General features: G+C 44.3%; 1 protein-coding gene across 3 annotated transcripts in view; it reads left to right on the plus strand.

Moving 5' to 3' along the window:
• The window catches only part of MOB2 (MOB kinase activator 2), a 108,598-nt gene extending 100,922 nt beyond the window's left edge, over positions 1-7,676 (plus strand). For all 3 annotated transcript variants that reach the window (XM_058806642.1, XM_058806641.1, XM_058806640.1), the window contains exons 4-5: positions 4,957-5,081; positions 6,345-7,676. In XM_058806642.1, coding sequence (XP_058662625.1) covers positions 4,957-5,081; positions 6,345-6,655 — 436 coding nt within the window. In that variant the 3' untranslated portion in view covers positions 6,656-7,676. The remainder of the gene's footprint in view (positions 1-4,956; positions 5,082-6,344) is intronic.
• Positions 7,677-19,578: the final 11,902 nt, after the last annotated feature.

Raw genomic sequence — 19,578 nt, forward strand, 5'->3', positions numbered from 1 at the left:
GCATGTGTTGATAGTCCTTTTCTTCCCTCCTCTTGCATTTCCAGGGGTTAATTTACTTGAGATGGATTTTAAAAGAGACAACTGGGTAGTAATGTCATAGTACATCAAACAACATCCCAGGGCATGTATGCAACAGAACCTCTATTTTGTATCTCTGACAATCATTACACAATTCTTAAAAGGAAAGCCTTGCTTAATGTACTGGTCTATCTTGTAGACTTGAAGTTAATATCAGGGGCTTTCTTTGAGAGCACTTAAAAGCATGTAAAGTGTATGGAGGGTATTTTTGCATGTAGAAGGAGGAATGATAGCTGTCAGAGAGTTAAAGGCCATGCTAGAGACTTTGAAACCAAGCTGGAAGAGAAGGTAATAAATCTCTGCTGGACCCCGATTTTATCAAAAGGAGACAGCTTGTCTCTAAATAAGAAATGGTGAGCAGTAAGATGAGTATTTTGTTGATTCTTGTTCCCAAGCATGCTCATGTTTAAATTCCTGATGTAGCACTGGCAGTCCCAAGCACAGAGTTCAGCTGTTTATCCACTTGGCTGGTGGGAAATAGTGGCTAAGAGGAGGTGGTGGTTGTGAACCTGCATTAGTGTTGCTCCATTCTGCTCTACTGAGCCTTTAACAAGAGTTTTCTGTAAGCACCTTGTGCTGCAGAATAAAGAGAGGAAGTGCCTGTAGGCAACTGCAGCTGTAGCCTGTATTTTTAGTGGTAGGGACTGATAGCAGAATGTTCCTATCCTTTGTTTTGGAAAACTGAAAAATTGTGCTATTTGGGAATAACAGGAAGCATGTCTACACTTGGGTGAAGCACTTAAAATGGCTTGTGTGTAGCTAAATCATAACAACCTCAGTACCTTCCTGTACTTGGGGGCAGGTGGCTGATTCACATCTGCACACTGGAGGCTGTTTGCTTCTAGCAAATGTGTGGGTCTGTGAAAAAGCCACCAAGGTGAGATCAGCTGCTTACACACCTCAGCACAGTTCAGCTCTGTGGGCCCCTTTCATAACCCTGTTCTCCAAATCCTGATCTTTTTGTTCTGCCTTTCCTAGCTCTGGTAAGCTGAGGATGTGCTTGTTGTGTTGGAGAAGCACCAGTTGCTGTGGCTCATTGTGCCTTGGACCTGTCTCCAGTGTTCAAGGAGAGACACCTGAACACTGGTGTCAGTTGCTGATTAACCTGGGGGACAGTGCAGGCTTAGCCTTCTGTGGCTGTGATCTGTTTGTTGCTCTCCTTTGGAGTAAAATAGCATCTGGCTATATAAGATTGCCATAGAATTACAGTACCTTGGAATTTAGGTGCAGTTTGCCATTGTTTCCCATGCTGATTTCTTGGGTAGTTCCATATGAAAGTCTGCATTCTGTTCCACTTTTATATTTTCCCTGCTGAGTACTTTATTATACATTTTGGATCACACCATTCCGGTCATGCCTAAGAAAGGCTTTTTTTATTTATGGTTGAGATGTTCAAGTAACTACTGAGAACTGGTTGCTTGTCAAGTTACTTGACATTCAGATTGCACTGCAAGTACCCAGTCCTAAATTTAAAGTATTTGCTGGCACAATAAGCACTGGTTGAAGTTAAATATTTGAGTTAAGGTTTTAACATCTGAGAGAAGCTGCAGCCAAGTGACAAACTGCAGACAGATGCAGCTTTCAGCCCTCTGTCAGATACATGAGATAGCACAGCCATCTGCACACAGCAAGGAGGAGAATTTCTGCTTATGGTCACTAGGAGACATCTAACCAAAACTTAGTCTCAGTGTAGAACAGATGGAAGCATTTGCTGGCAAGGTGGGATAATGCCAAGAGAAATACCATAGTGGCCAGTTATCCTCAAATTTTAATGAGGGTGAATGAATACAACTTTGGGAATTACTTAATTTTGCTCATTAATATGTTTATTACTTGTTGTAAAGTAGGTACTATATTTTAACATGGTATTTGCTATTAAAATTTAGTATGCTTTATAGCTTATTATTACACAAACCAGCTTTAAAGCACCCTGAGCTATAAACTGGTTTTCTAGCTGACATTTAGGTACAACTCCTCTAAGTGCTGCAATGAGTGTAATAAATAAGAGCCTGTGTAAGTGCTGTACATAAAAGAATAAGTCTACAAAACTCCTGAGATAGAAATGAAAGATGGATGCAAACTTTCAGGAAGGCCACCTTTCAAAATGTTTTTGTCCAGTGAAATCCCTTAATTGGTAATGCTTATCACTCTTTTTTTCCTAATCTTAGTCTCTTTTCTCATGTTTATCTTGCCCTTAGTGTCTCTGCATAGGGAGGGTATTTCCTCCTTGAGTGCTTAATTCAAATCTGTAAGTTTTACATTTTCTTACATTTAAGTTCCCCCAGCTATATGATTTTACATGATGCCTCCTTTCTCTTCTCTGCCATCCAAACACTGCTTAGCCCCTGTGAAGCCATCAGAGCTGTTCCAGCTGCTCACAAGCACTATACTCCTGCCTCTGCCTCTCTATCCTGCTTTCTTCATGTTGCCTGTTTTTTGGTATTTCTGCCAGGACTGTCTCTCCTTCCTTTCCAGGCAAAATAATTTCCTGTATATGCTGTATATGCTTTTCCCTCCTTCCAAAAGCCTTTCTTGTATATTGGTGTAACTCCTGTTCTGCCTTGGATTCTGTGTCGTCAACACCAGCCCAGAATGTTTTAGAGGAAAAGGGATAAAGTACATAGATATATTAAGATGCAGTATTGTGATTTCACATATGTTAAGCTTCATTATTTGTATCACAGGCTTTTCTCTGGTAAACCCATAGTCATTTCTCCCTGGGATTTAGAACAGAGCTGCAGATTCCTCATACTCTTCATACTGGGGAGATTTAAATCTGCAGTTTTTGAAAAGTGCCCTTAAGTCTCATCCTCTTGTCCTTTCTGCTTCCCATCCATTCCCTAATATGGGGCTGTGCTGTCACAGTGCCAGTGGTGGAATGCAATTAGGCTTCTGTGCCCAAGTGAGCCCTTGCATGGCCCCAGAGTGCTCCTATCCTGTTGGTGGAGATAACCAGCGTGGGTGGAAGCCGTGTACCAGGTGCGAGATGTTCATGGCACGTCAGGGGCTCGCTCCTCTCTGCCTCTGAGAGCTGGGAATCTGTTCAACAGCACCTGGAACATGAGGAAAACACATGACTCTAATCAACAGGACAGTCCCTGTAGTTATCCCCTTGCTGTTAATGATTCTCCTGTTTAATTCCAGGTTTGCATAGTAATTTCCTAATTTTCAAGAAAAGGCAGAAAGGCTGGGCAGTGGGATGCTTGAGCAGATTTATTCACTTACATGAGAATATAAGTGAACTTGTACAGTTGCCAAATTGTTTCTTTTGACTAAAATCCAATTATCAACACTCAGTTTTGCACCTAAGGGCAGCTCTAAACTGTGCTTTCTGTCTTGCAGTTGAGGATTCCTGCAGCATGAGAGAGCTGCTGGGGTAGAACAGTGCAGCCTCTGCTCCTGGTGACAAGCACTGTCTTAAGGCCCAGAATAAGGCAGAATTGCCCGAGTCTGTCTCTCTCTGCAGGAGGAGGCAAACAAGGCTGTGTTGGTGCACTACATTGTGTAATTCCTTAGAGGTGGATTGTACAAAGGAAGTGAGCAGTGGTGAAGAGCACAGTCTGTGCCTAAGGGCCCAAGTGCTGGGTTTGATGCCTGACATAGCTCTGAAAAGAAATTTTGACTCCTGCTGTTTTCACTCACTCACCTTTTTACTCAATTTTGCAGTCAATCCTTTTCTCTCTAATAAAGGACAGAGTGACCAAATACTACATAGTGAAAAGGAGCTGAAAGAAAAATTCTAAAACCTTACTTTACCTTTCCTCTCCTGACTTGAACTATTCTACTTATTTTTGCAGCTTCCTCTTGTTTTCACATGGCTTGGGGCATGGACTGTGATAGTGTTATTGGGGAAGACCAGTACAATGGATTTCTTACCAGCCCTGTCATGATATAGGACTGTGTCTTGAGCTTAGACTGTCTGAAGAAAGTTCATAAACTGGAACTCAGAGCTCTTCTAATGTGACATAGGAATAAAAACTTCAAAAATGTTTTCCTGAATTTATTATCTATAAAACTGTCTGCCTAATCAAGTGGGTAGCTGCTCTCAGTAGCAGTTAGAGATGCTTTAATTAACCATGACTTTTTCTTAAAAAGGAACAAACATTTAGTTGTTTTGTAGCCTTCAGATTGTCTGTCAACTGAAGGATGGCTGCAGTTAATCAAAATTATTATGGCTAACTGATTGAATTATGGTTGCTTTTGGAGGGCTAGTATCTCCTGGTAAAATGCAACAGGAATATTCACTGATGGCAGAATCACATGTAAATTCAAGTGTTTGGGGGAGACTGTAACCCAAGGAGCAGAGTTCGCTGCTGGCATGGATGTGCAGAAGGGGCCTGAAAACTTCCCCCGGGGCTGTACTTTGGAACAGGATTTGGAACACCTGAAATCACAGCAAGTGCTGGAGAGCCCCCAGGCTGGGAAAGGTGGTGTTCTGGAGCCACCGTCTGACTGTTTCACAGTATTGCACTACAGAACTAATGCATGCTCTCTAATGTTAAGCATCAGAAGTTCATCAGTCCGTCACTGCAATGTTGTTGCCCCTTAAATATAGTTCAGTAATGCTTTCCTGTACATTTATCATTTATACAGACTGTATGTAAATCTGTCATGGATAGGGAATTATCACTCCCTCAGCAGAACTCCTCCCCTTGTAGTCTTGTCAGCAAGGCTTTCTGTGCTTGGTGCTGCCACCTGCACTCTGGCCTAGACTGACAGGGAGAGACAAAATCGGCCAACACAAGTTCAAGTTCTTCGATGCAGAAAGAAGTGAATCTCCTCTGTAGCAGCTGTTGTTTTGTATTACTTGGACAGAGCCCCTTGGAGGAGTAGCTGAGGAGCAGTGTGATGTGGTGACCCTGTCCCTTCTCTCCACAGACAGTACTACTGGTATGATGAGCGGGGAAAGAAGATCAAGTGCACTGCTCCTCAGTACGTTGACTTCGTCATGAGTTCGGTGCAGAAACTAGTGACAGATGAGGACGTCTTTCCAACAAAATACGGTACGGCTGCTGCCTGGGGCTCTTGGGGTGCCATCAGTCAAGTGAGAGTTGGTATTCATCTGTGAATAACAGACAGCTTTCTCACTTTTGTCTGATGGGTTTTAGTTTGGTTTCTTTTGTAGTTTTGGTTGTTTGGGTTTTTTTTTTAAGGAAGATTATAACTTTGGTTGATGGTTGCAGTAAAAGAAGACTTACCCTCTTAGATGTGTGAACTAGGGTGGAAGTCTCACAAACCTGACCCCTTGGCCTATATCTCATCATCAGTACCCTTTTTCTTCAGGCATTTTGAGATGATCTAGCCTGGATTTATAGAGGATAAAATTCTGAAAACAGTCAGCATTTGTGTGTTCAATACAGTTTGTTGATAGCAAACTTCAACCTTTGTGTGCCTTTACTATTTCCATTAGAGCCTCAATGCATTAAGAAATGTGGGTAATAAATTGGATTGCAGCAATCTGGCTTGCTTTCTTTGCCCAAGGCTCTGCATTGTCTCTCATAGTGTTTGCAGTCTCCTTTCCCATACAAAGATTAAATAAGAATGTGATTTTTAGAGCTGAAAAGCAATAGCAAAGTAATTTTATCTCAAATTTGTATCCTAACAAGATTGCTACATGCAATGCCTTTGGTTAAGGGGAAGAAAATAGAAACTTGAAGCTATTGCAGGTGGGCTTAATCAGAACTAAAAGCAGCTGGCTTCATGAGCCACTTCAAGAGGTAATTGGGAAACTAGGACATTACAATATAGGACATTACAATATAGAAAACATTAGGCTAGCAGCCTTTGCTTACAACGGAGGTAGTTTCTTTCCCCTTTGATAGAATTTCAGTATGTTTAAGGGAACATGGTATATAAATTATGTACAAACTGCCACACACCACCAAGGCCCATGTACCTTGGCTTCCATTTTAGGATCTCTGAACTGATGTTTCAGGGGAAAATCCAGTCCTGGACAAACTAGATAAGGACACAGAAGAACCTCTAATTTTTACAGCCTGTAGCTAAAAAGGTAGTGGCTTTAGAGAAGAACTACACTTGCTGCCTGATTTTTGAACCCTTAAGGTTTAAAATTTAACTTCAAATGAAAATGCATAATATTTGCCTTAGCCTTGTCCCCCAAATTCCTGTCAAAAGAGGGTGATACGACACAGGGCCCTCAGGTTGTTTGCTACGTAAGTTGAGCGGGTTGCTCTTACCCAGGTGCTGCTGTGGGGCTGACAGCAAGCAGCTGGTGCTATCATGGTGTTTCTCCGTCTTCCTTTCAGGCAAGGAATTCCCAAACTCATTTGAGTCCCTAGTGAAGAAGATCTGCAAGTACCTGTTCCATGTGCTGGCCCATATCTACTCCTCACACTTTAAGGAGACTTTGGCACTGGAGCTGCACGGACATTTAAACACACTCTACACACACTTTATCCTATTCATCAGGGAGTTCAACCTCGTGGACCCTAAAGAGACCACCATCATGGATGACCTCACGGAGGTCCTCTGCAGCAGCAGCGGGAGCAGCAGTAACGGGAGCGGCAACGGGAGCAGCAACAGCGCAGGAGCACAGAACCACGTGAAAGAGAGATGAGCCCTCCTCCTGGACCCAAACTAACATTCTGAACAGTATAATCCATTGTGTGTATGTGTATGTATATGTTCAGATATACATACCGGCATATACCGTGATGAAAGCTGACCGCAGAGATGCTGCCACGCAGGACGCGCAGTCGTTCGGGGCTGTACGGAGCTTTGGGTTCTTGCGCCAGCCGGCGAGAAGTTGCACCAATTTTATTTTATTTTCTGTCCACTCCTCCTTTTACCTATTCAGATGGATGATGAGTGCTGTTTTTAGAGAAGAGCCAAGCTTGAGAGTGGGGCCACTCTTGGTTTTTTTGTTTTGTTTTGGTTTTTTTTCCTCCTTTTGTTTGGTTGGTTGGTTTTCTATTTTTCTTTCTTTGGTCTTGAGTGCAAGCCCTTTGGTCTTTCTAGGATGGTGGTCCTGCCATTTAAAAAGTATCTATTATATTATAAGAAGTAACTTTTACTTTGAAGTGGCTTAAAATGCAGGTTTGTTTGGGGTTTTTTTTTGGGGAGGGGGGTGGTTTTTGGTTTGGTTTTACATAGACTGCCCCTTACCCTGCCAAAAGCTCCCCTACTGAGTGCATCTTGCCCTTTGTTAGCTTGGAATGGGAAGAAACTCCTGGCTTGACTAGAGTAGCAACTAGGAGCTTGCTACACGTTGAAAGTGGGCAAGATTCTCCAGTTGTCCCATCTACTCGGTCACAAGGTGTGAACGTGCAAGAGGATCCACAAACCTTTCTGCTTATTGCTCCTACAACGTATATACTCTTTTCTCTGCTCCCCTGCCTCTTCTTTTCCCAGGCACACCTGCACAGGTAACAGGAGTGGGATCACTGCAGTCCAAAACCATGTGCAAGAGTCACCACCATTTGCTTTCCCTTGAACAGAGGCCCGGGGAAGGGGGGAGAAGGGTATACTGAGTCAGTCACCGCCTGTGCTAGAAAGATGGCTGTTGGCATAAAATTATATTGTTGGCTTATTTTAGTTCATCTGTTCTATAATAATAAAAACAAATCTATCAGCCACAAGCTTTGTTTTCATGTGTGCAGCGTCAGAAGTCACCAGACCCCCACCCCTAGAGCCTCCCTTCCACCACTGAATGCTGCTGGCCCTGCTGGCAGCCAGCTTTATAAATAATGGGTTGTTTTCCACCCTGTGATCTTACACTTATTATTATAATTCCTTGCTTTTTCCAGTAGCCCTAGGAACAGCCTCCCCAGGAATTACAAAGATATGCACCTCTTGGAGAGGGGCAGGTTTCCTCTTTATGCACACATCCAATATGAAAATGCAGTGAGTTCTTGGATAACTTGAAGCAAATACTGAACCACAGCATCTCTGGATATAGTATTACATCAGTACTGTATCTGGACAGTGATATTCCTTTCTTTCCTTCAAGTTTCCAATGAATTCTTGTAGTCATTTTTTCCAGCTGGGGAAATGCCAGATTTTGCTTGTATTTGTTCTGTAAAAGCTGTCAAAGCTACTGTTTTTGGTCATTACCTGAGGCCTATGAATGATTAATAACTGACCTGGCATAAATCTGAGAAGGTTTTCCAGAATGAAGTCTGCACCTGTCTTAAAAAAGGTAGTAGAGAAGAGGAAGGTAGAACAAGTGCAAAGAAAAAAGTGAAGGAAAGGCACAACAAAGAAATTAAAAATAATAATTAAAAAAAATCCATAAACCAAAGAACAAAGCATGAGCAGGAAAGGACAGGAAATAAAAAGGAAAAGCACAAGCAAGAAAAAAGCTTGTGAAGAAGAGTGCATAGCAATAACAGATAATGACAAGTGTTCAAATGAGAAAAAGACTAAATCATGAAAGTGCCATAAAGAGCAGCAAAAAGGCATGAGCACAAGAGAAGGGAAAAGCAGGAGTGAGGGCTGGGTGGAGGGATTGAAAGCAACCTCAAAACTTGTGATGCCAGACTTGTCCTGTATTGTTTGTTTCTGGATTGTGGATGCCTCTTGCTGACCTGCTCAGGTGAGTTGCTGTTACTATAGTGGTCAGGAGCACTCCTTCCCCACCGTGTCCTCCTGCTGCAGCCTCCATGTCCAGACAAATATTCTCATTCAGTCCCCATGCTGATGTGAGCTTTTCCATGACAATTCCCTGCACTTCAGTCTGGAGGGAAAAGCAGGGGTCAGCAGAAGGAACAGTGCCATTGGTAAGGCCCCTCTGCTGCTTGCCCTGAGAATAAAGTTCAAGAAACAGAGAGCCAGAGACAACCAGTCAAACCCAAGTGACTTCTGGTAATTCACGATCTTCCTGTAAAAATGCACTTGCAGTTGTGTTTGCTAAAAAACCATTTACAGCTGAAGAATTTGAGAAAGATTTGACTTGAACAAGAGGCAGTTCAACCCTGGAAAGACTGACCTGGCTCTTGAGTTTCCAGTCACCACACGGTGATGTCCATGTTGAACAAAAGGGGGACTGTGCCTTAACTTCCCATTGGCGAACTGGCAGAACCTCGTAGCAAGTCTGGGAACACACGTGTTGGCTCCAGGCAGCAAACAATGCAGCTGCCAGGAGAGCAGTGCAGTCCCACACATCAATGCAGCTGCCAGGAGAGCAGTGCAGTCCCACACATCAATGCAGCTGCCAGGAGAGCAGTGCAGTCCCACACAACAATGCAGCTGCCAGGAGAGCAGTGCAGTCCCACGCATCAATGCAGCTGCCAGGAGAGCAGTGCAGTCCCACGGTACCTCTGGAGGAGCCTGCTGCTGTTCATGGCAGCTGTCCCAGCTTCACTCTGCAGGCATTTGCTATTCCTGAAAGCACAGGCACTTCCTCTGCTGGGGTAATCGCTTTATATTTTACAAGCAGTTAACAAGAACACAAATAATGAATCCTGTTGTGGTGTGGCCTATCTTGTTGGGTTTAGCAGTGGGAATAAGGAAAACACTGAAATGGCGCCAACACCAATGTTCTTCTAAATGTTACTGTAAAGCTCAGCCCCAAGGCATCCCACGGTATTTCAGAGCTTACTGAATTACACTGTAGGAACTTCAGATACAGAAATGCCACTAAGCCTTCAGAGCTTGTCACTGACTTCCTCCCATGCTTGGAACATGTCACCAATGCGCACACTGTGAGCACTGGGCCTGAATTCACCTGGGACTAACAGGCTTAGGCCTTCTAACATTGAAATGATGAATGAAATATTAAATTTTCATATGAAATTATCATATGAAATATGAAATTTTCATATTGTTACTTTAAATATGCTTTGTAAATTGTTAAAAGTACTATCAGAACAACAGAGACAACTTAATTACCCTACATCCTATGCCACCCTATCCTTAAAGATCATGACAGACCATACCATGGTTTGACCAACCATGGTTGCTAAATAAATAAAATACCACAGAAAAACAACCAAACACTACTAGAAAAACACATTCTTGAACCATCTAGGCACACACACCCTCATCCTGCCATAGATTGGCAGGCCTTACCTTGTCAAACTCAGTTTTACACCTGCCAGTTCAAAATCCTAAAACCACAGCAAAGCAAAAGCTGTCACAGGGCTGAAGTCTTTCACTTAAAGCCAGCAACTGTCCTGTGTGCATTTTGGGCATCCTGTTCTTGGCATTTGGTACTCTGCAAACACAAGTGATGTGCAGAAGAGCTGAGGTTGTGTAAGTTTACAGTATATATCAATTTATAGGGTGAATTTTTCAGGGTATCAAGTTGAAACTTTCCCCTATTTTGCTATTATCCCTGAGTTTTTGAGGTGGCAGCATCCATAGGAAATCCAAGCCTCAGTGCCTGTAAATAAAAACAGAAGGAGAAGAATTTCTCTATCCATGCCATCTGGAGTGAACACCAGCAGGTAAGCAAGGTCGGCAAGGACCAAAGTCAGCAGCTTATGTCTGTCACAAGTGTTTTGGGGTTTTTTTTTTGGTGTCTGCCCATTCAGAGATGGGACAAAGGAACAGTGCCAACACATCTTCTGCACAAAGAGCCACGTGCAGCTTTAACATCAAGGGAATGAAGCTATGTAGAGATCAGAGGGGCAGCTTCACCCCAGCACTAAGAAAGGTCCACTGGAAATTGAGTCAGGCACCTTCTACTTCAACCCAGCAAAATCAGAGCTATGCCCTTCTTCCTTGCCTGGGAATGGAACAAGTGTCAGATCCCAGAGAGCACACTCATTTTACATGTGAGTAACAACCTCTTAATCAAAAGCATTAAGAAACTCAATCAGAAAAGAACACTTTGTTGCTGAGATCGTGATCTGAGGAAGGAGAGAGATTGCTCTGAGGTACCACCAGTTCTGGCCAAACATACATGCCAGGATGCTCCTGGAAGTGATCAAGGGCTAAAGATTAATGCTGCCAGGTAAAAATGAGCTCCTGCACATCATCAGGAGACTGCAGGACTGCCACAGAAACAAGCCATCCCATGAAAGAACAAGCCAGCTTTATGAAGCCTGCTAAGCATGCTGATCTCATCAAAGCCACGCTTCACCCAACAAGCCTTTGCTCACATCCATCATGGAACTTGTCCCAGCCAATCCTTAGCTCACCATTTCAGCTGTTAACAGAAAGAACTCATATCCAGAAATACTCTTCCATTATCTAATTTGCAGACAGAGGAGGAGGTTGTTGTTTTGTTCTATTCAAACCTACTAAACAAATGAAAGCAATGTTTGTGCCTTAGCACAAATGGCAACAGCAGGCAGTTTAAATGTAGTTCTGTTGCCCAGTGGCTGTCAGTAGCCACAGCAAGGGTTCAGTGTGGCTGAGTTATCTATGCTGCTGTGCCAGTACCAGCGCCTGAATGTGAACCCAGTACCTGAAGGATTTCAACACAGAGCTGGTATCTTAACATGATAAGCTGCATGCAGTACAGTGAAATCTTTCCAAACAAACTGATGATATAACATGAGAAAAACACCAAACAGCTGGCAGAAAACCCTCAGTGTCCTAATGGGGTCTCTGTTCTTTTCATGGACAGAACTGTTCTGGTTGTGACAGCTGACATGAACAATAAGACTTTTCAAAGCTAGGTTAGCATGTGATTCAGAGAAAACAGAAATTGTTGTGGCCAAGCGCTCAGATGAGAGAACACTCAGAGAGCTTTGTCTAGCCAAAAAAAATAAAATAATCAGTACTAGCTAAACTTGTTTTTATGTTGTCATCTGCTAATTATTTTCATTTTTTCTAAAAAGGAGGCATTAAAATGCTCTGGCACTTTCCCACACACCACCAGTGCAGACAGTTCACATTCTCTCACAAGGTGGTGCAGGGTCCCTCACATAAACCACCTCCTTCTCCTTTTAATAGTCTCTGGGATAATTCAAAAGAAAGAGTAGAAAGAAGCTGGGCTAGACAGACTTTGTGCTCAGTGGAGAGCAGCCCTCTGCAACATCAGCTCAGATACAGAAAGGGCAAATGGCACCTCACAGAGGATTTCAGCTTCTGGGAAATCACTGCTTCAACCTGACATCAGTAAGGCTTAGAAGACACCTGCCCTGAAGCAAGTACTGCCCTCAAGGACTTGGAAGGGAAACCTAAACAGGGAAAACAAACTGGTCCTGGGCAGCAGCCACTAATTTAACTCCCACTCTGAACCAATGGAGTACTCCCAGGCTGCCAGTGCAGGAGCTGGAGGTGAATCCCCAGTCTGGGAAAGAGAAGAAAGGCAACACAGCTCCCCAGCACCATGGACTCATCCAAGCCTGCCAGGACACACAGTGCTTACAGAGTCCTGATCCTTTGTGTGTGTGCTGAATTCCTTTAGGAAAGGCCTTTATTTGACAGCCCTAATTCCAAGTAGATGAAATTTCCTAAATTACTTGTTTCTCCCCTTTTAATTGCACTTGACAAAGTATCAAACACAAAAACCTGATTTCCATAGGATTAATTCTCAAAATAATTTCAAAGAATATTATTTCTGTTCTCTAGCATCAAAACGTAAGTAGAAGAGCTACTACCTCTCTCATGTCAAATCTGGTAGACAATGAAATAGCTCTTAACACAGAATTAATCCCACTAAACAATTTACTTTTATTCATAAGGACAACCCTGTTCTTGGCTCTATTTAAAAAGATAATCCAGAACAGGAAAGTGACATTGGATAACCATTTACCTGAAATCTATGTGAAACATGTAAGAAAGAATTCTGTCCTTTTCAACCAGGTTTACTGACACTCAATAATTTAGAAAGGTTAATTTGAATCCTTGTGTCTATAAAACCTGTCTTAGCAGGAGCAAATACAAGAAGCAGAAGACAAATTGTGACTGATGACCGGCTGTACCCACTGCAGCAGAATTGTGAAAACTTCAGCTACTTCAAGAACATTTTTGAGAGAGCACAAATAATAATACATATATTTGAATAATCTTACCAGTTTAAAACTGATCAAAGCTGGTTTAAGCAAAATCTACAGAGCAGATGCTGTGATGTGATCAGAGCATCACAGACCCAGCATGTGAGGATGGGCAGTTCTGAGCAAATATTAAAACAAGAAGTGCATCAAGACCTCAATAACATCACTGGTGATTCATTATTATACCAGTGATAACGTCTGCAGAAGAGAAAAAAGATTTTTTCCCCCTCATTTCACTCCCAGAGGATGACATTAGGAAGTGGATAGCAGGAAGGTAGTCAGGCACCGCAAGCCAGCATTTGTCAGCATCCTGCTGCCAAGCAGAAATTTCAATCTGAAGCCAAGACACTTGGGAAGAATCTCTACACAATCTGTAGGGCAAATGAAAGCAGACACACAGTTCCCAGCTGGACAGGTAAAGCTCCTTCCACAGGAGATTTCCAACTACAAAGCCACTACTGGAGTCCAAGGCTTAAGGCAGATCAGTTCAAGCTCACACAAAGTCAGCACTGAGGCACCACAAGACTGCAAGGTGTCACCTGAATCCCAAAGCCTGGTCCCAAGCAATTCTGTGCAGCACAGACACCCAGGACACATTATATCCTGCCCTCCCACCTTTCTTCTGCCTGCATCAAACCAGTACACTGAATTTAGTAACAAGATACCAACACTGTGAATGAAGTTAATCTTGTGGTGTAACCACTGCTGAAATGTGAAAGCACAACAAATACTCCAATCCATCAAGGAATTTTGATTGGATTAGAAGCCCTCTGTGTTCCATCATAATCTCCCTGATGAAGGCCAAAAGCAAAACTACATCTGGAGAAGAGAGATTAAAGCCCCCATTAGAACTGTTTAATTATCTGTTATTACTGGATTAACATTCATTTCTGACCAGGTGCTTCTCAGATAAAGAGCTCAGGTGCTTCATAGCAGCACTGCTTTATTTTACAGTGAAAGTCTTTTGGCCCAAGAACTGAAAACACGGTTACCTTTTAAAGCTGGGGTCAAGAAATAAGCTTAAGCAAGATTCCATATGCCTGTCCCTTTTTCTTGTCTACCCCAAATTTTTGAGCTGCAGCCTGGAAGACAGGTAGGATTTTTGATTCAATTATAAAGTTTTCACGAGTTTTGCAGGAACAAGCAACTATTGGAAGGGGAGAAAGAGCCTTTAAATGAACCCCTAAGTTCCCAAGTAAGGAAAGAACTGCAGCCTGTGCTCCCATGTTACTTGATGTCAAAGAACCCTCTTAAGAACAGACACCCATAAAAGTCCCCACAGGCAAAGGGACAGAGAGCTCAGAATGACCCACAAATCACAAACTGTGTGACTCTGGTTTCCAAAAGGTGGGCATTTGTTTTGCTGCTTGCAAAGCTGGGACAGCCTGCATGACCCAGAGTTCCTCTGCAGTCTGTCAGCTGGCAGGTACCACACTGGATCATGGTGTTATCCCACAAGAAAGACAAGAAATGCCCAAACAACTTTCCTTTCATTAACAAAGATAGAAATGTAGCCTTTGTATCTGAAAAGAGCTCAAGCGATGTGCTGAGAAATGAAAGATCCTGTCTTTGGGGACAGGCCCTGAGGAGGTTTGCAGACCTGGTCACTGCAATGTGCTGTTGCCAGGTTAAGATGTGGATTCAAATTTCAGCCCAAGCCACTGAGTTCCTTTGAGAGAATCACTGAATTGCTCTTCATGTCAGTTCCCAAAGCTGTATGACAGGGACAACAGGGACCTCTTTTCCTTCTCCTTGTCTGTCACACCTACATGGGGAAAGTTTGTCCCTTGCTGCAGGTACCAGAACAGACTCTTGGTTTTTGTGTGCTGTTGAAACACACCTCAGTAATGTGCCCCAGTATTGATCTGCCCAGGCTGCTGTGGCAGTGGGCTCTGCTTGACCTTTCCCTTTGAGCAGGACAGGGCTGTGTCTGGTCCTTCCCCTCCTGCAGACTGGGAGCTTTAGCTGTGACCCTGTCACACCCAGTGAATGCTGTCATGTCTCTGCAGAGCTACATGGAAGCTACACAGGCTGGAGAGAGGCATATCCACCCCTCTCTCTCCTCCCCTGCACAGCACCACTGACAGCTGGCACATGAAACAGCTTGTAAAAGTCTTGGGAAGCAAAGAGAAAAAGCCAGTGTCTGCTGCCCTGTCCTCTCTGAGGAAGGGCCTGTGTTCTAGACATTGTTCTCCATGCCAGATAATCAGCAGGGCATTGTACAAGGCCCAGCACCAAAGCTCTGTACCACAACTGCCTCGTCACCTCACACAGCATGTAGTGGGTGACACCATATTCTGTCTCTCTACAGGATTTTTGCATACTACAAAATGTTTCTCCACCTCTCTCTTGTGGAAAGCAGAGCAGCAGCAGCAGCAGAACAGGCAGACTGGGAAGTTTGTGGCTGTGCAAAATCCTTGCAAAACACAGTTTGTACTTCCAAGTGACACCACAGCACTTGGTTCTACCCATTGCCACTCACCTCGGGGGCTGTGGTAAAGCTTTTGGGCTGGACTGGCCAGTGCTGCTCTGTGTTCTGGCGGACTCTGTCCCTCTCCTCTCAGAGATGGAGCAGGGAAATGCAGGCAGGAACTGCACACAAACACAGCTTGGGGACAATGCACCAGAGACCAACTCAGCTACAGACCTGGCTCAGCAAGTGGTGAGGCATTACAGGGCAATACACGTTAAGGTGACAAAAGCTCTTTGTTCCCCTTTCCCGAATGAGATCCTTTGGCAGCAGTTCTCCTCATTCTGCCTAACATTCTCAGACTCTCCTCTTTCAACCCATTTGCTAAGGCAAATTTACAGTGCAACTCCACTGAAACTGAACATCAGGGTTGTATCTGCTTCCACACCTCTGTATGAACCCACAGGCCACACACTTCCAAACATATCTGGCAGAACAGCTTTTAAAACTATTTTTTTAAGTAAATGGCTGCAGCTGGCCCTTGTTTGGGTCACTAACCAAAAACAAGCCCCACAGGATAAAAGCTAGAGCTAGTGCATCAAACTTAATTAAAACTGCACATAGCCAGGACCAGAGTTTAGTCCCAAGGCCTTTTTTTAAGCTCTTCTGTAAACATAAAGCTCTACCTACTCCATACCCATTTCTGTTCTTATCGTGCAACTTGGTGCTAAAACTGAAGGCTCTTGGGCAGGGGTAAAAACTTCCTGCACTGCACTTGTGCACAGGAGGAGTTTAGATCAGAACCCAACGGGAACTGGAGCTCATGAGCATTCCCATAAAGTGAAGGGAGGTCTCAGCCAGGGTTACTGCTGTTACCTAGTCCTACAAATAGGACTTTTTGTTGTACTTTTTGTACAACTGTGGCTTTTCACATATCACCAAAGCATCCCTAATGAATGTAGCTCCAATCCGTTCCCTGATATATCCTTGCACCTAATTTTGAGCAGCACAGTTCAATAAACCAGACCAGGAGCACTGAAGTAATTTGCTTCAGACAGGAGAGAAATCACTACCCCAACTGTGCATCTCATAAATAACAAGGCTTGACCAAGGCAATTGTTACAAACAACATACCCCTGCAATCTAATTCCAGATAACTCCACTGTGAGTCAGGATTGCCGTGTTTCAGCTTAGTTTCATCCACTCTGAAATCTGATTTTCCTTTGAAAACAAGGAAACTTTGAGAACTTTCCATAGAGGAACTATCCAAACAGACACTGCAATTTGAAGTCACTGCCTCAATGTGAATACTTTACAAGAGCCTATGAGGCCTTACATTAAACATAGCTGCTTTTTCTGACAGGTCTTCTAGAACCTAGAAGTGCTTCCCATACCAAGACTTGCTGCTTCCCTAGACCAACCTGTTTTCCTTCTTTTCTGGACAACACAGAGAGAAATGTGTCCCATTCCCAGAGCTGGGCCAGTACTGCCTTCCAGACCCAGGAATGTCCGCAGAAGAGAGAACACTTTGCAGAAATGTTCAACAAAGAGCAGCTCAATGAAAAGCTGTGGAGCAGACACTTCTCTCCTCTCCCAGGCAGCTGTTTCTGGAACACGCTGCCCAGAGGTGCTGTGCAGTGCCCACCCTGGGGGCACCGAGAGCCCACAGGGGCACAGCAATGAGCAGCCTGTTCTCAACACGTCCCTTCCAGCCTTGCCTTGTGATCCACGGGCAGATCTCTCTGCCTGGGTCGCTGGCTACACCAGAAGCACCAACCCTTGCTGCAAGCAAACTCTTCCTTCTGCTAATGCCGCTGATGAAAGCTCGTGTCTTCCCTGACCTTGAGGCTGTGTTATCTCCTTTGGCTGCCAGAAGGCGATAATAGCTCCTGACAATGGCAAGAGTCAGCGCTGAGCCGGTGGAACAGGAAATCCCATTTCTCAAGCCCTTCAAAGCCTGCCTGGCACAGTTTCTCTCAGCAGCACTCAGTGAGATTACAGCACTAAAAATAACCCCCACAATAAATTGTGCATTTAGAAGAAGAAAGGACTTGCCCTCAATGTGGGTTTCCCTTCCACTCGTGGCCTCAAGTATCCCCAGACAGTTGAACTACTACGGTTTTGTTTTCCAAATTAAGCAGGAGCTGCAGCTGTTGAAGTGGTTTTAAATGAAACAAGAAGATTAAAGGGTACAACAAAGAACTAAGATACTTTCCAGTTTTTAGACAAGTGTCGGTCTTCCCTCCCTGTTGTTTTCTATGGTAAGGAACTCAGAGCTAAATCTCTTCCTCACGAAAACACTCTGCCCTTCCAAGAGAAGCTCACATACAACGGGTTGTATACAGCTGAAATGAAGCAAAGGTAGGGAGGAGGACCAGCGCTGCAGACTTCCCTACAGAACACAATCCCTGTGGGCATTCTGCTGTGCTATTTCAGAAAATGTCCGAGCCTGATGGGTTAAACGCACTGTCTGAATTACCAGGAAAGAAGGCATACCTTGTGACAGAGGACACATAATTAGCACTACCTGGAGGCCTCACAAAGTGCCATTGTCTTTACAAACTATGTTTTTGCCTAAGCTCAGTGAGAGCCATTAGAGCTCAGTCATTTGCATCCCATCACTTGCATTAAAGCCAGCCTGACTACTGAGGAAATTGTCGCGAATTGTTTGCAAAGCCCGGACAATTTGCATTAGCGCTCTCCAACACAACCAACCTCTTTCTCAGCCCCCAGACTGACATGTGGCAATGAGATTTACCCTCCTGACTATGGACTCAGCTGCTCATTTGATGTATATACACCATTATTGCTGCATATAGCACGTGTCAGATACCGGTTCAATTAAAAACTGTTCACCTTAAGCACAAACACATTTTCCAGGTACACATGTGTCTAAACTAACATCAACTTGCAAAACAGACAAACAGAGAATGCCAACTGGAGTATTACACACTTGCCTTGTCTTCAGTTTGCTCCTGGAAGGTCCTATGCCGCGTTGCTTCACCCAGAGGAAATCAGACAGATGAACTTTAAACGCAGGGAATTTTTTAGCTACTGAGTCCAAAGAGGTAAGCTCTCCAAGAGAACCAAAGAGCTACAGAGCTCAGAACCTCAGCTAATAAAGCACAGGTGGCACAGCTCCCAGCACCTCATCAGCCATCACCTGGGATGGGGTTTGGATGAGGGCAGTAGCCCCCACCTGGCAGCAGAGACAATCCAGCTTCCTCAGTCACAGAGGCACACCAAAATCCCCAGCTACATTTACTACTTGATTTCAAATTTAAGCTTTAAAATATGAAGGGTGTTGTGTGGACAACAGTTTAAATTAGAAACTCAGTTAGGTCAGAAGCACAGCCCCTCCTGTGCACAATATGACACCATGTAGCAAATGACTGTGTTAGAACATGGCCAACCAGAAAGGCAGAATAAATGTGGGCAGGCCAAAGCATGAGGCCCTACGCTTTGCAAAATTGTTCTTTTCTTCTTATAGCTTTTGAAGACCATAATTAGCAGTACTGGGGATGCTAATTGCGCGTAGTACTGGAGACATGAACAGATGATAGAAGTTCATGAATGCTGAAAAGAGAGAGTGAAACAGAAAAAGCAGCAGCATACACCTGCTGCCACAGTGCATTAAATCCCATTTCCCCTCGCACAGCAGCCCAGCACATCCTTGTACTTACAGAGATGCAAATGATGTACAGCTGCTTCCCAGTTCGGGGTTTGCAGTGCTGCAGAGACCAAATCCTGCAGCACTTGTGATTCTCCACATCTTTTCATCTTTGTCTGCTCCTCCACTCCCCTCCAGTTTTAGCAGACCAGTGAATCCCCCAAAGGCCCTATAAACACTCTGGCTTTTTCCTAGATGAGACTTTATTTTGTATGGCTGCTGCTTGGGTGCTGCCTGGCAGGGCAGAGGCTTCCAGCCACCCTCACCTCACCAGAGCCTCCCTGAAGCCAAGGCAGCACTATGGAACCTTCCAGAAGGTCCAGAAGGTCTCCCCCTGCCTTCCCTCCATGGTGGGCAGTGCTTGCCCCTCACTGGCTCGTGGTGGGAAACCCTGGCTGGCCTGGCCGGGGCAGCTCTGGAGAGGGGACAGGAGAGGGGACACGAGGGGACACGTTTGGATCCGGCCGGGCTGTGGTGAGCACCAGGCCAGGGCGTGCCCAGGGGCAGCGCCA

This window comes from Ammospiza caudacuta, chromosome 6 (genome assembly GCF_027887145.1).
Source record: "Ammospiza caudacuta isolate bAmmCau1 chromosome 6, bAmmCau1.pri, whole genome shotgun sequence".
NCBI lineage: Eukaryota > Metazoa > Chordata > Aves > Passeriformes > Passerellidae > Ammospiza > Ammospiza caudacuta.